General features: G+C 44.3%; 1 protein-coding gene across 1 annotated transcript in view; it reads right to left on the minus strand.

Moving 5' to 3' along the window:
- Positions 1-12,081: 12,081 nt before the first annotated feature.
- The window catches only part of MFSD11 (major facilitator superfamily domain containing 11), a 30,002-nt gene continuing 21,499 nt past the window's right edge, over positions 12,082-20,584 (minus strand). The window contains exons 11-13 of the mRNA XM_023729223.1: positions 15,051-15,225; positions 14,185-14,320; positions 12,082-12,594 (exon numbers count right to left, since the gene is read on the minus strand). Coding sequence (XP_023584991.1) covers positions 12,430-12,594; positions 14,185-14,320; positions 15,051-15,225 — 476 coding nt within the window. The 3' untranslated portion in view covers positions 12,082-12,429. The remainder of the gene's footprint in view (positions 12,595-14,184; positions 14,321-15,050; positions 15,226-20,584) is intronic.

The raw sequence follows: 20,584 nt of genomic DNA on the forward strand, positions 1-20,584 counted from the left end.
GCAGTCTGCTTCCATAAAGATTACAGCCTTAGAAACCCTATGGGGCAGTTCTACTCTGTCCTATCGGGTCCCTATGAGTCGGAATCGACTTGACGGCAATGGGTTTGGTTTTTGGGTTTAGTATGGATAGACCACATTTTGTTTATTCATTCACCCTTTGATGATCTGTGGATTGTTTCCAGTTTGGGGCTACTAAGAACGCAGCTGCTATGAACATTCGAGTACATGAACATGGATCGTCTTGCCATTTATTTAGACCTTAATTTCTCTCGGAGCCCTGGTGGCGCAGCTGTTAAGAGCTCGCCTGCTAAACAGAAGGTCGGCAGTTCGAATCCACCAGCCGCTGCTTGGAAACCCTATGCGGCAGTTCTACTCTGTCCTATAGGGTCTCTATGAGTTGGAATCGACTCAACGGCAATGAGGTTTTTTTTTTTTTTCTCTCAGCAATGTTTTATAGCTTTCAGTGTTGTAAGAATTGTACTTTTTAAAGTTTATTACTCAATATTTTATTTTTTGGATGCTATTGTGAACGGAATTGTACTCCCGGTTTCATTTTCAGATTGCCCAGTGCTAGTACATGGCGATAGAATTGACTTCTGTGTACTGATTTTGTATCCTGTGACCTTGCTAAACTCATTGCTTAGTTTTACGAGTTGTTTTTTGTTTTAAATGTGTGTGTGTATTCTTGGGATTATCTACATATATACTGATCATGTCATCTGCAAATAAGTCTTACTTCTTTTACCGTCTAGATGCTTTTTTATATTTTTGTCTTAGTGTAGAAGTGGTGAAAGTATGTATCTTGTCTTGTTCCTCATCTTAGGGAAAAAGCATTCAGTCTTTCACCACTGCGTATGGTGTGAGTCGTGGGTTTTTCATAAATTCTCTTATTAGGTTGGAAAAGTTCTCTTATATTCCCAATTTCTTGAGAAGTGTTTATTTTTTATGTGTATTTTTAATCACGGATGCATGTTGAATTTTGTCAAGTGCTTTTTCTGCATCTGTTGAGATGATCGTGTGGCTTGCGCTCTTTATTCTATTAATATGGTATGTTATATTAGTTGATACTTAGATGCTAAGCTAACCTTCCATTCCTGGGATACATCTCACTTGGTCATTGTCTTAGTTATCTAGTGCTGCTATAACAGAAATACCACAGCTGGATGGCTTTAACAAACAGAAATCTATTCTCTCACAATTTAGGAGGCTAGAAGTCTGAATTCAGAGCACCAGCTCCAGGGGAAGGCTTTCTCTGACAGCTCTAGCGGAAGGTCCTTCTCATCAATCTTTCCCTGGTGTAGGAGCTTCTCAACACAGAGACTCCAGGTCCAAAGGATGTGCTCTGCTCCTGGCTCTTCTTGCTTGGTGGTAATGAGGTCCCTTTCCTCTCTGCTCCCTTGTCTCTTTTATATCTGAAAGAAGATTGACTCAAGATACAATTTAATCCTGTAGATTGTGTCCTGTCTCATTAACATCATAGAGGTTAGGATTTACAACACATAGGATAATTACATCAGATCAGAAGACAATCACACAATACCGGGAATCATGGCCTAGCCAAGCTGACACATGTTTTGGGGGAACACAATTCAATCCATGACAGTCATGGTATATACAAACCAAACCAAACCAGGTTGTCATAAAGTCGATTCCAACTCATGGCAACCCATGTGTGTCAGTGTAGAACTTCTCTCCATAGAGTTTGCAAAGCTGTGACGTTTCAGAAGCAGATCACCAGGCCTGTCTTCTGAACCACCTCTGGGTGGGTTTGAAATGTCAATATTTAGTTAGTAGTCAAGTGCTTAACCACTTATGCCAGCCAAGGACTCCTCATGGTATAGAATCCTTTTTATACATTGTTGGATTCAGTTTGCTAATATTTTGGCCTCTTGGCTCATATAGTTTTTTCTTGGGGTGCCTTTGGCTTTGGTGTCAGGGTCACACTGGCCCCATGGAATGGGTTACAAAGTGTTCTCCTTCTCCCCTATTTTCTGAAGGAATCCATGAAGAATAGGCACTACTTCTTCTTTAAATATTTGATAAAATTCACCAGCGAAGCCATGTGGGACTAGGGTATTCTTTGTGGGAAGATTTTTCTTTACTTGTTATAGGTCTATTTAGAATTTCTATTTCATCTTGAGTCAGTTTTGATAATCTGTGTCCTTCTAGGAATTTGTCCATTTCATCCAAGTTATCTAACTGTCCTTCTCCTTTTTAGGTTAACTTTCATTAATATTGAAACAATAACTTATTGATTCTTGTTCTTCTTGTTGTTATTAGTTGCTATTAAGTTGATTGACTCATGGTGACCCCATGTGTTATGGAGTAGAACTGCTCCATAGGGTTTTTTTTTTTTTTTTTCTGGCTTTAATCTTAACTGAAACAGACGGCCAGGCCTTTTCTTCCATGGTACTGTTGGGTGGGTTTGAACCGCCAACCTTCAAACTAGCAGTCGAGCACAAACTGTTTGTGTCACCCGAGGACCTTTATTTATCCTTGCTCACCCCTAAATTTAAAGCCACAACTCTCAATCATCGCAGATTTTACCACACCCATCACCCTATCATACTTCTTAGATGGGTATGGTGTTTTTAGAGTTACAAATACAGGAGATTCTAAGTCTACCTTCTGCACTGAAACACAGAAACACACGGCAGGTGATTTCACTGCAGTCTGTCAGTTCTGCAGCAGTAAGAAAATTATGTAGATGGCTAGAGGCATCACTCATTGTTCTGCAGCAAGAAAACAAATAATGACTTCCTACTGAGGAGCTTTTTCAAACAGGTTACTCTGTGTGTAATTTTCTTTCTTAAAAAAGGTTAATAGCAGCAACAATCCATTGCAAGCTGGCTATTACCCACAGATGAATGGCTCGGCCCATTCAGAGCAGCCATGGCACAAAGAGGGCTGTTTAATTGGGGATCATTTCATAAATGACTATTACAAAGGCAATGCCTTCCTTTCTGTGTCAGAGTGAGCGATTTCTCACTGGACACTGAGCCAGCTTTTTTATTTTTTACCTCCTTTAAGGTCACTGCTCTAGTACTCTGACTCCCAGAGAATCTTTCTAGCCAGATATTCTGTGACAAGAGAAAATAATAAAACATAAGGCTATGGGAGTAACCAGAACAGCAAGGGAAATAACGGGGGGATGTAAGTTAATGCATCTAATCAGATGCTAAGAAAATAGATGAGTTTTGTTTCCCAACAGAAGATTCAGGTAATTTTTTAAGCTTTGGGTAGGGGTCAGCAGGAGAAGGGGAGAAGGTTTAGGACACAGAGTGTTACTGGCTATCAGTGGGAACAAGGAAGACGTTTATATTCCGTAAGAGTGTCCTAGAGCCCTGGAGCCCTCGTGGTGCGGTGATTAAGCGCTACAGCAGCTAACCAAATGGGTGGCAGTTTGAATCCATCAGCCACTCCCTGGAAACTGTATGGGGCAGTTCTACCCTGTCCTATAGGGCCCCTATTAGCCGGAATCAACTCGGCAGCAGTAGGCTTTTTTTTTTGGTTTAAGAGTATCATAAGTTTGAAAATCTTCTGAGGTTCCTCCCGTGTCTACACCCTATGATTCCAGCGCAGCCCAACTCGTTGCTGTCAACACTAACTCATGGTGACCCCGTGTGTGTCAGAGTAGAACTGTACTCCATACGGCTTTCGATGGCTGAGTTTTCAGAAGTAGATCACCAGGCCTTTCTTCCACAGCATATCTGAGTGGACTCAAATGTCCAACCTTTCAGTTAGCAGTGAGTGCATTAACCATTTCCACCACCCAGGGACTCCAGGGCTGCCAGTCTGGATCTACTAAGTTCTCATATTTTCAAAATCATAACAGAGCAACAGCTAATCAACAGCCAACTATTTCCCAAGACCACCTTGGAAGTCAGTCCTAGGTAGAGGCAATATAGAGGATATGTACAAGCCTATGGTCCTTTCCCCAGGAGTTAATCTAGTTGTGAGAACAAGGAAAATGCACAGGGAAAACGAAGCAAGACAGGGCAAGACGTGGTAGGGCCCACAGGAACTTCGCTGACGTCAGGGAGCTGCTGCGGCCAGGGAAGGCTCCATTAGGGAGGAGGGCCTTGGGCCCTGAAAAATGTCTAGGATTTAAATAGATGGAAGGGGGAAAGATAGGTCATTGCAAAAACAAAGACAATACAAGCAAAGTCAGAGAGGCTGGAGTAAGTAGAAAGTATTCATAAGGCAAAAACTCAGTAAAACAAAATTGTCTAGAAAAAGGAGTATGTTTTGGAGGAAATGGAGCGGAGATAAGGAGCAGTGGTTAAGCATTCATCTGCTAACCAAAACGTTAGCAGTTTGAATCCACCAGCTGCTCTGCTGGAGAAAGATGTGGCAATCTGCTTCCGGAAAGATTTAAAGCCTTGGAAATCCTATGGGGCGGTTCTACTCTGTCCTATAGGGTCACTATGAGTAGGAATCAACTTGACAGCAATGGGTTTGGAGTGGAGGTAGTTTTGGAGTGTAGATGTAAGGTGGGGTCAGCTTTTAGTCACTGAAAGCCAGGCTGAGAAGTTTGGACTTGATCTGGTAGGAAATCAGGAATTACCAACATTTTCTGAACAGACAAATTTAACGAAAATTACAATATTCCTCATCTCCTCTCCATTGCCACTACTAAATATGTAGTTGAGTATATTTTCATCAGATGGTCAGAGTTTAAAGGAAAAAAAAGCTCTCCCTGTATTAGTTTCCTATTGCTGCTGTAACAAATTTCCAGAAACTTTAAATAACAAATATATTATCTTACAGCTCTGGAGGCCCGAGTCTGAGAGGGGTCTCGTGGACTAAAATCAAGGTGTCATCAAGGCTGTGCTCCTTCTGGAGGCTCCAGGGAAGTATCTGTTTTCTTGTCTTTTCCAGCTTCTACAGGCTGCCCACATTCCTTGACTTGCAGGCCCCTCCTCCAACAGCAGGTTGAGTCCTTCTTACAGCATATCACTCTGACCCTAACTCTCTTGTGATTACATTGGGCAGAAGAGGACCCTTGTGATGACATTGGGCCGTCAGAAAATCCAGGATAATCTGCCCCCCTTAAGGTCAGCCGATTAGCAACTTCAGTTCCATCTGCAACCTTACTTCTCCCTTGCCATGTAAAGTAACATATTCACAGGTTCCAGTGATCAGGACATGGATATCTTTGAGGAAGCATTCATCTGTTTACCACATTCCCTTGGAAAGCCAGTCGACTTCACACTGTCTCAGCTGTGGCAATCTGGGCACCCTGCTGTGACGGCCACCTGTGGCACGCAGCTGGAGCACAGCTGTTAGCTGTATAGGCTCTGGAACAGACCATCTGGAGATGAAACCAGCTCCATCACTTACCAGCTCCGCCATCCTGGTTATGTTACTTGAGCTCTCTGCGCCTCGGTTTCCTCATCTCTAAAAAGGGTATAATCATGATACCTACCTTACAGGGCGAGACAACGGTGGTTCAGTGGTAGGATTCTCACCTCCCATGTGGGGGATGCATTTTTGATTCTCTGCCAATGCACTTCATGTGCAGCCGCCACCCATCTGTCAGGGGAGGCTTGCATGTTGCTGTGACGCTGAACAGGTCTCAGCAGAGCTTCCAGACTAAGACCGACTAGGAAGAAAGGCCTATGGATCACAATGGTCCACTCCACCACAGATGATGGGGATGCTGCAGGACTGGGCAGCACTGCATTCCATTGTGCACGGGGTCGCCTTGAGTTAGGGGCCGACTTGTTGGCACCTAACAGCAAATACAGCCTTACAGGGTAATTACCTGTGAATTGCTCAGAATAGTACCTGGCATATAGTTAAGTACTCAGTATATACTGAAAGGAGCCCCGGTGGCGTGTAGTTAAGTGTTCAGCTGCCAGCCCAAAGGTTAGCAGTTCAAACCCACCAGGGGCTCCCTGGGAGAAAGACCCCACAATCCGCTCCTGTAAAGGTTACAGCCTAGGAAACCTTCTGGGGCAGTTCTGCTCTGTCGCACGGGGTCATGATGAGTCAGAATTAACTAGACGGCACGGTATATACTAGTGAGGTCTGTGAAGAAAGGAAAGCAGCTTTGGCAAGGCAGGCATGGAGGGGAGGGCCACACTGCATAAGCGTGCCGTGGCTCACGTAGCCCGTTCAAGTAACGGGACTAGACATTAGTCGTGCCCTGCATGGGGCTATTTTCCCTTCGCTGGCTTCGATGATGAAGCACATCCAGAAAGGAATGAAATAAAAGAGCTGATCTCTCTGAAAGAGAACAAACTGTTTCCCAAACACAATGCACCTCCATCCTGCAAAATACCGGAACGTGCCGAAGTGGTTCCAAAGTCAAAGGGTTTGCTAGTGCCAAGGCATTGGCCTCCCATCCAACGCCAGCTCTGGACGCAAAACAAACCACTTCCCGGGAGCTGAGCACCAACAGCGCAAGTTTCGCAGCCGTCAGCTGCAAGAGGAGAGCCAGGCAGGCGCCCTGCCCGAGCCAGCTGACAGCACCACTGGCTGCAGACCGTTTTACCAACCCGCCAAGCGGAGGCCCTCCCCAGCTCCTGGGTGTGCATGCTTGTAACCACAGGAAACAAGTTGAGCAAAACATGTTTTTTTTTTCCTCAATACGCTCTCTCCATGTCTTCAATGAGTCATCAAGAGATGCTGCTTTCAGTCCATGTGACAATTATCCCAAAGCTCCTTTTAAAATGTAAAATAAAAAGAACGAAGACAATTTAAAAAAAAAAAAAAAGTCAAACAGGCTTACAATGTAAACAAAACAGACTGAAGAACTGGGATTATCTGACAACATTTTAAGGCAGAAAGAAAAGAGGAATATGAATTGAAAAGAAGTCAAAATTAAATGCCCGCGTGAGCCCCCTTTGGGTTAGACTTCTCTAAAACGTCCATCAGCCTTTCTTTAAATAACCCGAATTTGGGCAGAACCACTCAATACCAAACCTTCCAGATTTAGTAGCAGCCCTAGAAAACCAACAGTCATACTAGACTCACCAGAAAAGTGTTCATGGCACATTCAAACAAATTTGCATACCAAGTTGAAAATTATGTCAAGTTTGAAAGCCACTGTGGAACATTTAAGAGTTTCCTGGCCTACCACAGGTTAACAAAAATATACTTCCTAGTATTAAAATTCTGTATATTACGGGTGCACAAAAAGAAATCACGCAAAACATTGAGTCCAGTTTTCTCCCAATTTGAAGATGTTTCCGCATTTTGTAAGAAATATCAGTTGTAAAGAGTTTTCTAACTCTTTTACTTAACTGACAAATCAAACCAAAAGAACCCAAGCAACTAAACAATGTACTTACATTTTAATTCAACATTAACTTTTCAAACCTAATTATCTTTTAAGAAAAAACACCTATACTCCACATTCATAACCATTTCACTACTGATTGTGTAACAAGGAATCGCAGCTATTTACACTTATCCCCACCATGTGGTGGAATTTGATGCAATTTGCCAGAAACATTTATTTTCTTGGTGGACCAAAAGTAACAAAATTGGACATTTAGACCATATTGCAAAAAATATTTTCTTTTAATTATGTAATAGCTCTCCCAATTTGAGGAAGTACCAGAGGGTCTTGGTCATCTAGTGCTACTATAACAGAAATATCACCAGAGGATGGTTTTAACAAAGAGAAGTTTATTTCCTCACAGTAAAATAGGCTAGAAGTCCAAATTCAGGGTGTCAGCTCCAGGGGAAGGCTTTCTCTCTCTGTTGACCTTCTCATCAATGTTCCCCCGGACTAGGAGCTTCTCTGCGCAAGGACCCCAGGTCCAAAGGACGTGCTTTGTTCCTGGCACTGCTTTCTTGGTGGTATGCAGTCCCCCTGTCTCTCTGCTCACTTCTTTTGTATCTCAAGAAATTGCCTCAGGACGCAATCCAATCTTGTAGATTGAGTCCTGCCTCACTAACACAACTGCAGCTTATCCTCCCTCATTAACATCATAGAGGCAGGATTTACAAAATGTAGGAAAATCACACAATACCGGGGATCATGGCCCAGTCAAATTGATACACAGATTTTTGGGGGGACATAATTCAATCCATGACAGGGATGATACATATTTTCTATCGAAATGACTTAATTCATGATGAAACTTGATCCAAGAACAGCCATGCTGGTTTCTAGAAACACGTAAACCCCTGCTTCACTAGTCTTTGACATTTGCCCAGGAGCTTGTCCTTGAGAATAAGCCTATAAGATTCCCTGATACAAGTCCTCACGGGAAGCCTTAGTAGAATGGAGGGAGGCACTGGATAGGAGATTCTCATCTATTAAAGTCACACGTGAAATACGGCTCCCCGAGAACAAGGCAGATTGATTGTCAGGATCGTGGACTAAAGGAAATGCCTGACAAGTCCCTGACACCAATAAACCCAGGGCTAGTTCCTTTTATTGCTAGGATGCTGACAGGTTTCAGCAGAGCTTTGACTAAGACTAGGAAGAAAGGTCTGGCAATCTACATCAGAAAATCAGCCAATGAAAACCCTATGGCACATTACGGTCTGATCATGGGGATGGTGCAGGACCAGGCAGCATTTTGCTCCACTGTGCATGGGATGCCGTGAGTCAGGGGCCAAGTCCATGGAAGTTAACAACAACAGTTCATTTCAAGGCTTTTCCCCCTCTCAGATTTTCTATATTATTGGTTGATAAGGAACACTTATTTCAACCTTGTTTATAAGACCGCTACTTCACACCTTGGCAGTGTGCAGAACAGGGTTCACAGAGCAGGCCTGGGCTGGCGTCCTGCCCTGAGTGGTCCCGACAACAGGCGATGCAAGCGGCTGTGCCTACATGGTGCAAATTATGTGCTTTATGCTGAACTCCCACTTACCTTCAGGAGTCTGGAATTCTGGTATGTGCTAGGTGGGGGTAGCTAGATGACCAGCACCTGATAAACACCTGCAGGCCGAGCTCTAACGGGCTCCCCTGGGCAGAAACCTCCCACACGTGTGGCTGCACTTTCGTTGCTGGGGGAAGAGTGTGCTGTGTGTGGAAGGGAATGGGCAGAAGGGAGCCTCCAGGGACACCGCCTGCTTCCTCCTCATGGTCTGCTGTGTCCTCACCACGCCACTAGGATGAATCTCAGCCCTGCTGAGTCCCGTGAGCCCTTCTAGCCAATCTCCCAACTGAGGGGTGATTTCAGGGACTCTCGACACAGGCCCTTATGCAGCTCCCCAAAATGTTTAACTATTAGTTGGTAACTTATTTGTATTCCGCGAACTGAACTCCCAGGAGATTTACTGTCTGTGAGTTCACAAACAACAGACCAACAAAGACCCTCTGTGAGAAGCCAAAGCCCAGGTTTTTTCAAGCTCTGGTCCGGGAAACCCTGGTGGCGGGGGATTCTTCATACTCAGAAACAGCTGTGATTCAATAAAGCTTGCTCTAGGTCTACCCAATTTTAACATATACAATATGAAACTCAATAAAAGAGCATCACACCCATACGAGACCAAGGCTTTTATTTATCTAGAGGTGTGAAGGTGAAATTATTTGATCAAGCATAAAAATGAAAGACTTTCATTGTCACATCTCGTTTTTAACTAAATGCTAAGAATTTAAACAATGAGCTTTAAAAGGATTTGGAAGTCAGCTAAAGAGCCCACCAAGAGCAACCCTATTTATACACACACAAACTGAGTAAAAACATAACAAAAACCAAAAAACAAACAAATGTGAGCACAGGACATGAAGGGGACAACACAGCACATAGCAGGTGGGGTGCAGCTGGGGGACGTCGTGTTCTGGATTGATCCAACAGAGCACCTGACTCCGTATTTCATGTCCCTTCTGACAAGGACCACTGGGAATCCCACCAGTGGCAAGAAGATGCTGGGGCTTCCCTGAATTAAAATACAAAGTGTCATTAACAGACACTATGGAAACTCTTCCTGCCAGGATGGTGCGCAGATCCACAAGAGCAAATGGGACAAGAGCCTGGCAGAATGAGCGGCTTGGAGTGTAGGACACAGCTTAAGCTTTGGTATGGCAGGCAGCCCTGTAAGATGGCCCCCAATGCTCACGGTCTCCTGGTATTCACGCCCTTGTGTAGCCCCCTCCTTGCTTCTAATGAACAAAATATGGTAAAATGACAGGAAGTCACTTCCAAGATTCAGCTACAGAAGACTTCACTCTCAATTATCCATTAAAAAAACTGCTCAGGCATGTTCATTTTATCGTTAGATTTTCCACTCTTTTAACTGTTTGATTTACTGGTTTCTGAAAGAATGTTACCAAAATCTACAAATACAATTGTTAAAAAAAAAAAAAGACTGCACTCTCTCTGGCTTTCTCACTTGCTTTCTCTGATGAAGTGGGCTGCCTATGGAAGGGTCCACGTGGCAAGGAGCTGAGGGCGGCCTTCGGCCAACGGCCCACCACAAACTTAGGCTCTTAGTTCAACAGCCCGAGGAACCGAATCCTGCCATCACCAGTGAGTGGACTCGGAAGTGGGTCCTCTCCATCGAGCATGGGGATGATTACAGCCTCAGCTAACACTTTGATTACACCTCGTGAAAGATCCTGAGCCCAAGGACCCTGCTAAGCTGTGCCCAGATGCCTGACCCACTGGAAGTGTGAGTTACTAAGCGTGTGCTGTTCTAGGCTACTAAGTTTTGGGGTAATCTGCTATACTGCAGTACAAAACGAATACATCAGGGTAAGTAATAATGTGCAACACTTACAAATTAGTCATATAGGGTGAATGAAGCCAACGGAGCTTGTCTTGACTACAGGAAAGAAAACCAAAACTTCACGAGCTGCAACAAGAGAGTACAGTGTTCCCCTCAAATGACATTTCTCCAAGAATTCTAGCAGGGCTTTCTGACGCCCTGCACTTGCCATCAAATATCTGAAAATCAAGCTCTGTAACATTTCTTCAGATTTGTAAGCCAGCTATAAAATGTCTGGCAGCCTTTAAAAAAAGAATACATTATTTGTTCTCCTGGCTGAACTGACTTTGCCATAAAACTCTTGATTTGTACAGTTAAATATCACATTTAAAAGTGAATGCTTCCATTTATAGGAAATGTCCAGAACAAGCAAATCCACAAAGCTAGACAGTAAATTAGTGTTGCCAGATCAGAGGGAGGGAGAATGAGGGGTGACTGCTAAGGGTACAGGGTTTCTTTTGGGGGTGATGAAAATGTTCTGGCATTAGACAGCAGTGATGGCTGTAAAACCTTGTGAAAATCTAAAAACCACTGAATTGTACACTTATGAATGGTGCATCTTACGGTACATGTATAGATCTCAAATTAAAAGTTTTTTGAGTGAGTGCTTATGAAGGAAGGTTAACATTTCCATTTAGGCATCTCCCCAAATATTTACACTCCATTCTCTGTTATCTGCACAGAGTGGTGTCCATTATAGGAGGCAAGTGATACAGCTGGCCACCATGTTGCCAATCTCACCAAGGGTAGAAATCTGCATTTTCCAGGAAAATGACGAACAAAAGTCCTCCTCCAGTAGACGTGTTTTGATTTTTAAAATTTATTTTTGTTCACTTACAGATATGAGACTCACATTTTTAAGACTTAAAACAATTCTTACATCATTTTGTAATACAGGTAGTCCCTGACTTAAGCCATAGTCAAGTTATGAGGAACTGCACTTATGATTGTTTTTTTTTATACATCTTATCATTAGTAATATGTACTGCATACGATGTTGCAGCACATAATTTGCTGATGTTATCATTCTCATGCTAACCTCCAAAGACAAAGATCGAATTTATAAAGATACTGATAATAAAAGGCAATAATGATGAAAACTAAAAAAAAAAAAACGAGGTATTCGACTTAAGTCAGAGCCGACTTGCGATGCTGTCGTTGGAACACAACCCTGTCGTGAGCTGGGGACTACCTGTCCTTCACTGTAGTTCCCGGCTGTGAACGACAAGGTAGGAACACCTACTGAACGAAAACATTTAAAGAGGAAAAAAGTGCAAATCTTTTCCAAGTGAAGATTTCCATTTCAGCATCTTGGTATTTATTTCAACGTCCTTTGCAGACACGTATGTGGGGTGGCATATGCTCTCTATTATTACATAGCAAAACACACCCCATACTCCGCACCCAGCAAGAATCTTTCTATGACATACGTCCTAGTATTTTAAATCGAGGCAGGATCTTTCAACGGGAACAGGGGGGAGAAGAAAACATTTACCTTCTATGCCATGATTAAAAGGGACTGGAGACGGATGAACTGAAAAACAACATCTCTGAACATAATCAGTAGACCAGGTTTCCCTTATTCCACTTATTGTAAGTATCTAGCGTCTGTAAACTTGAATACCGACTCTGGCTGATTCAACAGTCTTAATTCTTTGATTTCCGTCCTGAACATCGTCCGACACGGAGGGGAAATGAGTGGCGGCCTCTCCCAGCACACGGGAAGAAGTGTGCCCCTCACTGGCACCCTGGTCAAATACTTCGGTAGTCGGAGCCCCGGGCTACAATGGCGGCAGCTTCCCATTCCACAGCGAAGAATGAGATAGTTCCAAAAAAGCCAAACATCACCATGACCAGGAGTTGCCAGTGAAGGAGAAGGTAGTTGCTGTAGAAAAACGCCACGGCTGCACAAATGGACTACGAGCAAAAAAAGCAAACCAGTCACAAAAGGCAAACAGGTCACCGAGTGAAGCAGCTCCAGAGCTGAGTCAGGAGGGCAACTGCTGTCTGACCCAAAGGCTATCTGGTCCTGGCGGTAGTGATCTCTTCTCTCTGCCTCTAGACACGGACTTCCCTAGTCACTAAGCCGCCAATGTGCACCATAAGCCCCCAGTGACAGCTGGTAATAGTCAAGTAAGCGACAATCTTTGCTATTTAAAACAGGACTTTGTGAAGAACTGGAGCCCAGGCAGTCCCCGGGTTACAAACGTCCGAATTACAGACAACCTGTAGTTCCGAACCAGCCCCTGTAAAGCCTATTAGATTAAAAATTCGAGGTACATACAAAGGCTCGTTCGTAATAACCACCTGGGGCTACTTTGTGACATGCATCACAACATCACTATCATCACTGTATTGTTATGTTAAAGATGTTTTAGTGTACCTGGAAGTGCTGCTTTAATGTTTTCTATGTTTAGAAAAGTATTCTATATACTATATACACAGACATCTGACTGACGTTAGATACAAACCGTGCCTGACTGTTCCAACTTACAAATTCGACCTGCAGACAGACTTAGGTATGGAACTCATCTGTAATCTGGGGACTGCCTTACTCCAGTTTTTCACAAAGCATACACACTGGGAAATACACTCGTCTATACTATGAACGAGTGGAATTCTTGTGTCTAAGGGAGGACATTTCTAACTTAAGCCACACAGACCAGAATGTAAAATCTCTTATCCAAGTCTGTGTGTTTGGGGTGGGGAAGGAGACACGACTCATTGCTTCCTAGTTCTAATCACAAAGCTTTTTTTTTTTTTCCTTGTACTTTAGATGAAGGTTTATAGAACAAACTAGCTTCTCATTAAATAGTTAGTACACATATTGTTTTATGACGTTGGTTAACAACCCTACGACATGTCAACACTCTCCCTTCTCGACCTTGGGTTCCCTACTGTCAGCTTTCCTGTCCTCTCCTGCCTTCTAGTCCTTGTCCCTGGGCTGCTGTGCCCCTTTAGTCTCATTTTGTTTTATGGGGCTGTCTAATCTTTGGCTGAAGGGTGAACCTCGGGAGTGACTTCATTACTGAGCTAAAAGGGTGTCCGGGGGCCATACTCTCAGGATTTCGCCAGTCTCTGTCAGGCCAGTAAGTCTGGTCTTTTTTTGACTAATCACGAAGCCTTTTAAAGGATGTCCCTGACTTTCATTAAAAAAAACAATACAGAGCCCCTGGGTGGTGCAAAGAGTTAACGTGACTGGCAGCTAACCAAAACGTTGGAGGTTTGAGTTCACCCAGAGGTAGCTCGGAAGAAAGGTCTGGCAATCTACTTCTGAAAAATCAGCCAGTGGAAAAAGCCCTATGGAGTGCACTTCTACTCTGACACACATGGGGTCGCCATGAGTCGAAATCCATTTGACAGCCACTGGTTTAAATGGTCTGTAATTCATAGATTACAATCAAAGATTTGGGTCAAAAAACCCACAATGCCAGTCCAAAGAAAATAAAGCTAAAACACTAACAAAAAGGACCCTCCTTTAAACACAATCAGAAGAAAAGAGGTTACCTGCACAAACTTGAAGATTGCGAAAGCTGGCGCACTGTCTTCAGAATAGAGAAAGCCTAAAATGCTCAGCAGTTGTGTATTGAAGCAGCTGTCTCCAAGACCCAACAGAAAACTGCAAAGAATGGCAACTTCTTTGCTGGATAAGACACAGATGAAAGTCGTATGAGTATTAACAACATTTGCTAGTTATTTCAAATGTTAAAAAAAAAAAAAAGGTACCCCCCCCCATAAGAGCATTTTACCGTCAAGTTCTAAACACAATGAAACAAGAATAAATACCGGAATGCACAAAGAAAGAATTTACAGTCAAACCCACTTGCCTTCACATTCTAGAAAACTCATCTATTAACTATTTGGGAGACAAACGCTGTGTTCTGGGCGGGGCTCCCCTTGGGTTTGTGGTTCCAGACATAAACGTCCGTATCTCTAACGAATGTGAGTGCTGAGTACGTTCAGAGAGTATCAGCAAAGCCTATATAAGCAACTCAGAGATGACTAAATGGCCTGCCCAGCCGGCAAATTCTACCTTGTTCCTCTGTGTTCTTCCTCCAGGCCCCTACCTTCTGGATGTTTCACACTCAAAGAGCAGAGCTATGAGATATCAGATACTTAAGTGCTCCTTCACAGATCAAAAAAAAAAAAAAAAAAATGATTTAGTGGGAGTGGGGGGAAGGTTAACATTACAAAAATAATTTGAGATTCTCTATGGATTCCTATTTAAATTCATCCTAATTCCACCAACACTTGACAAATGACCTTATAAAAATAACAGACTTTCCAAGGAGGTTAACTGATCCATTTTAAATCTCGCTATCTGATGCCTCCCACCCTCCCGGAAATGACTAGAGAAGTGGCTGTCACTATACCTGGAAGTGATGTAAGCACTGCTATCGGTTCCTTCGACAGGAGCAATGGGGGCGTCCGCAGGCATGTTGAGGAATATTAAGTAAAAAGCTACAAAATGCACCAGGATGCCCAACAGCACAACTGGGTTTCTACCAAAGCGATTGTTCTTGCTCAGCAGGCCAAAGAGGCTTCCGCCTACAAAATCAAGATGGCGGAAACGTTACTAACCAGGAGTCGGGAGTTCTAACCAAGGAGTCAGGGAATAAACGTTCTCAAATGTTCAATGTCGTCAAGAAATCCAATGCCTCAGCACTTGGCAGAAATGATAATAATGGCCACACACCAACTACTACGGCAAAAATAAGGTAACCAAATCACTTGCATTTCTATTCATTAATGGTCTTGTATTTCTTCTCCGTGAATTACTGTACCCAAAAAGTATTCCCCCTTTGATCTACAGTGTAAAACCGAAATGAGGAAATAAAAAGGACATAATTTATCAACTGCTACACGTGGGGTCACCATGAGTCAGAATCAGCTTGATGGCAAGTGGTTTACCATGTTTCTACTATAATGCTAGTCAAAGGAACTAACGCATCATCCTAAGAGATGGATCCATTAGAAAATTTCAGAGTTAGGTGTAAGCTTCCAAAGTGGGGTAAAAAAGGCTTCCGAAGGCTCAGCGATCAAAATGGCTTAGCATGTCTCAGTGGCAATGCGGAAGCTAAAAGAAAATGGAGTATGGTTTTAAATTTTTAAGGAAAATGATCTCTACTGTAGAAATCTATACCTAACCAATGCAGAAATCAAAAGTAAAGGTTAACAGTAAAAAAACAAACAATCCACTTAGAAAATGGGCGGAAGACATGCAAAGAGTTTCACCAGAGAGGACATACAGGGGCAAATAACACATGAAAAGATACTCGACATCATTAGCCATTAGAGAAATGCAAATTAAAACTACAACGATGTCACTACAAACCTACCTGAACGGCTAAAATGAAAAACAGTAATAACACCGAACGCTGGAGAGAATTTGGAGAAAATGGATCACTTGTGAATTGCTAGCAGGAATGTAAAACGGTACAACCACTCCGGAAAATAGTTAGGCCGTTCCTTGTAAAGCTAAAAACGGACTTACCAGGCGACCCAGCAATTGCACTCTTGGACACTTATCCCCGAGAAATGAAGACTTATTTTCAAATAGGAACTTGTACGTGAATGTTCAAAGCAGCTTTATTCATAATAGTCCAAAACTAGCAACTCCCTAAATGTCCTTCAAAGGGTGGAATGAAGTACTGATACAATGACTTAGACGAACCTCGAGGAAATTAGGCTGAGTGATAAAAGTCAACCTCAAAAGAACACATATGTAACAACTGTGAACCAGCATAATTACAGAGATGGAGAATGGACAGTGGTTGCCAGGGTTAGGGATGGGGCAGGGGCAGGTGTGGCTATAAAGCTAACGCAGAGTCTTGTGATGGCACCACTGAAATCTTGATCGTGGTGGTGGTTACGCAAGGCTAGCCATGTGACAGAACCGCACACACGAGTGACGACGTGCAAAAATGACGAAATCTGAGTAAGATCTACGGGTTGGACCAACACCAATTTCTAGGCTTGGACATCATGCTGTGGATGTGTGGGGTGTTGGAGCAGGACCAGGGCTGGGTGAGGGGTGCATGGGACTTCCCTCCACGTTTCTTTGCGACCTCCTATGAACCTGTAATTATTTCAAAAGAAATGTTTTCTTTTTTTTAAAAAATGAAGGTCAAATGACAACATTGTTAGACATGCACAGACTCAAAACTTCCCTCCCACACGCTTCTCCTGCAAATGCTACTAGCGAATATGCTCCACCCACACAAGGGCGTAAAGCAAGGAGAGAGGAGACGTGGAACAGAAAACACGGGCTCCACACAGACGGGAGGTGAAGGATGCAGCAGAGGGCTCGCCAAGATAACGAGCAGTGGGTGAAGAGGGTGGCCAGCTGGGAGGGGTGCAGGGCGACTCACGACAGACACGGTGAGCGGCATCACCCCCAAGCCCTCCGCCACCTGTAACAGAGAGACTGGCAGCTGCGCTCCCACAAAATTAAGATGTCTTAGTGTGGCTGTAACAGAAACACCACAAGTGGCTGGCTTTAACAAACAGAGATCTATTTTCTCACAGTTCAGAAGGCTAGAAGTTCGAATTCAGGGTGCCGGCGCTAGGGGAAGGCTTTCTCACCCTCTTTGTTGGCTCTGGGGGAAGGCCCTTGTCTCTTCAGCTTCTGTTTCCTTGCTTCCTTAGAGATCTCACGTGGCGTGGCATCTATCATCCCTCATCTGTGCTTGCTTGCCTCCTCTCTTAATCTGTTCCTTTTTCATCTCAAAAGAGATGGATTCAAAATACACCCTACGCTAATACTCTCCATTAACATAACAAAGAAAACCCGCTGCCAAATGGGATTATAACCACAAGTATAAAACCTGTTGCCACCAAGTCAACTCCGACTCACAGCAACCCTAGAGGACAGAGCAGAACTGCCCCAGAGGGTTTCCAAGGCTGTAGTCTTTATGGGAGCCGACTGCCCCGTCTTTCTCCCAGGCGAGTGCCCCAACCTGCCTCCTCAATTCCTTCCTGTGAACTGCTGTTTGCAGCAACATCTCCGGCTACATGTCTGTGGAAAGCACCGAAAGCAAGCGAGGCTGGAGGCAGGGAGGCCGTAGTCCAGAGAACGAGAGACCTCAGAAATGAGGCAGAGTGATTATTTCCTCCTGGTCAGAGCCCACCGCCCGCCCACAGAGTCCAGGTCCTGCCTCAGGGAGGCCATCTTGGAGAAGCCTCCTGCAAGCTGCAACCAATATCACCGACACCACTCAGGCTGCCTTGGGGTGCGACTTTACTTTTTTTTTGATTAGCAGCCAAGCACGTTAACTCTCTGCACCACCCAGGGACTCCTGTACATATGTTGCTGTTATCAGGTGCCACTGAGTCGGTTCCAACTCATGGAGACCCTACATACAATAGAATGAAACCCTGCCCGGTCCTGCGCCATCCTCACAATCGTTGTTATGTTTGAGCCCATTGTTGCAGCCACTGTCAATCTATCTTGTTAAGGGTCTTCCTCTTTTTCGCGGACCCTCTACTTTACCAAGCATGATATCCTTCTCCAGGGACTGATCATATGGTAGGTGTTTAATACTTATCTAATCTGAATGTAAAGAATGGAATTCACACTCCTAAGTAAAAATATATGCAAAATTTGTATTAAAATCCTGAAGTTTCAAATTCATTATCTGACACAGATAAATTAGATTTTCTCATTATTACATTATAATACGACTATCATTCACGTGGGGAGCCCTGGTGGCACAGTGGTTAAAGCTCTCGGCTGCTAACCGAAAGGTGTGCGGCTCATACCCACCAGTCGCTCCGCAGGAGACAGATGTGGCAGACTGCTTCCGTAAAGATTTACGGCCTTGGAAACCCCATGGGGCAGTTCTACTCTGTCCTACATGGTTGCCAGGAGTCGGGATCGACTCGATGGCAGTGGGTTTGGTTTTTCTCGTTTCATTCAGGTGAAACCGTTCACACATCACACAGACACTGAAGAGCAGGCTAAAGAAAAGGGCAGCTGTGGGCCTGGAGCAGCCGCTCTGTGCCCTGCACACCTCTGTCCTCTGGCCTGGCGTGTACTGAGATGTCATCAGATGCTGAGGCGGGGGGGCCTGCTGTTAGTCTCTCAAGACTGGAAGGGAACAAACACTCCGAGGACACAGTGGTCAGGCATACAGGCAAGTCCCCAACTTACGACGTATTCCAGTTATAACAAACCGCACGTACAACCGTCTGGTTTTTTTTTTGACATCTTATCGTTAGGAACACGTACTATACACAGCGTTGCAGTGCATAATTTGCTGATGTTATCATTCTCAGATGTTCACTCAACGTTATGACCTACTGTTCAAAACACTGCTGTATAGCAGGCAATAATGAAAACTTAAAAAAAAAAAAAAAGAGGTATTCGATTTCCATCAGAACCGACTTACGACGGAGTCGCCAGAATGGAACCCCAGAATGGAACCCCGTCGTAAGTCGAGGATTACCTATGATGGGGCTGATTCCATGAAGCCAAAATTTCGGAGTTAAGTGTAAAGAACCGCACACGGATCTAAGACGTTGAACACACAGAGATGAGGAAAACAGAGGACGACAGCCTAACAGTCGAGCATGAATCCGGGTGCGATTAGCCAACGGGAGGGCCCCGAACGCTGTCCAAGAAGCTGGTCCACTTTCGCTGTGTCAGCAGAAACTCAGCACCAGGAGTCAGGGAGGCCACAGCCCCTCGGCCTCCGCACGGCCGAGACGAGGCATGGAACACGACCTCGGTGTCGAGAACCACACTTTGACAGAGACAAACAAGCTGGCAAGTGTCAGGAGGGCAGCGACAGGAGTGATTTGCTGGGAGAGAAGATGAGTTGGCAGGGCTGTAACAACTCTTCACACATCAGAAGGGCCGTCCTAGATGAGAATTACACTTGTTCTGTGTTAGAGCCAAAAATAGCCAGAAAAAGTAGATGAACGTGACATGAAAGATCACGATTAGGGAGCATTTCCTAACAATTCAAACAACGCAAGAGTGAACAGGCTGCTAAACACCTGTATCAATAAAAACACAAGAACCAAAAATAAATTCTCAACTCAAGAAACTAGAAAAAGAATAACAAAGTAGACCCCCAAAAGAAGCACAGAAAAGGAAATAATAAGAGCAGATATTCATGAAGTAGGGGACTCAAAAATGTAGATCAAGTTAATAAATCAAAATCCCGGTTCTTCGGAAAAAGTAAATAAGATAAACCACAGCTAATTTAACCAAGGGGGAATAAAGGAACAAGAATACAAAATGAGGAATGACGGGGGGAGTAACTATTGAAACAGGAAACTTTTAAAAACCAGTTCAGACTTCCAGAAGTTGGAGTAATAGGGGTTGAATCACCCTCCTGCCTAAAAAAAATGTAGAAAAGGTGTGAAACAGCGGGTGTCAGGTGACAAAGGACAGTGATCCCCGAGAGATGGAGGACAAGCAAGGGCAGCCCCGTAACTGGCCGGCTTGCTGTTTTGACACAGGCTGCAGGCCACAGCGCAGGGAGCCCCGTGGACTCCGAGGTGAAAAGAGACAGCCCCGAGCTGGGGGATACCGAGAAGGCTAGAGTTCACAGGACAGAGTTTCTGACGGAGAGCGGCACAGAGACTGTTCCAGAGATAGGCAGAGGGCCCCCGAGTCTTCAGCCGAGCAGTAACCAGTGCACACATGTAAGCCAGCACTGCACACATGAAGGAACCACCCGAGAGGATTAGGTAAGAGGCAGCGACTGGGCCTCACCCTGTGCTGGGAAGAGTGACTGGTCCCACCAGCCAGACTGGAAACCCTCATGATTCACAGAGCGCTGGGTGGAGTCCACACAAGGGTTCTCCCTCAGCAGCGGAGTAATCAGTCTCTGACTGAGCACCACTCTGATCCCACCCAGCAAATTTTAAAAGCAAGACCTGAGAGGATCATACTGTC

Source organism: Trichechus manatus, unplaced genomic scaffold, assembly GCF_000243295.1.
Source record: "Trichechus manatus latirostris isolate Lorelei unplaced genomic scaffold, TriManLat1.0 scaffold00028, whole genome shotgun sequence".
NCBI lineage: Eukaryota > Metazoa > Chordata > Mammalia > Sirenia > Trichechidae > Trichechus > Trichechus manatus.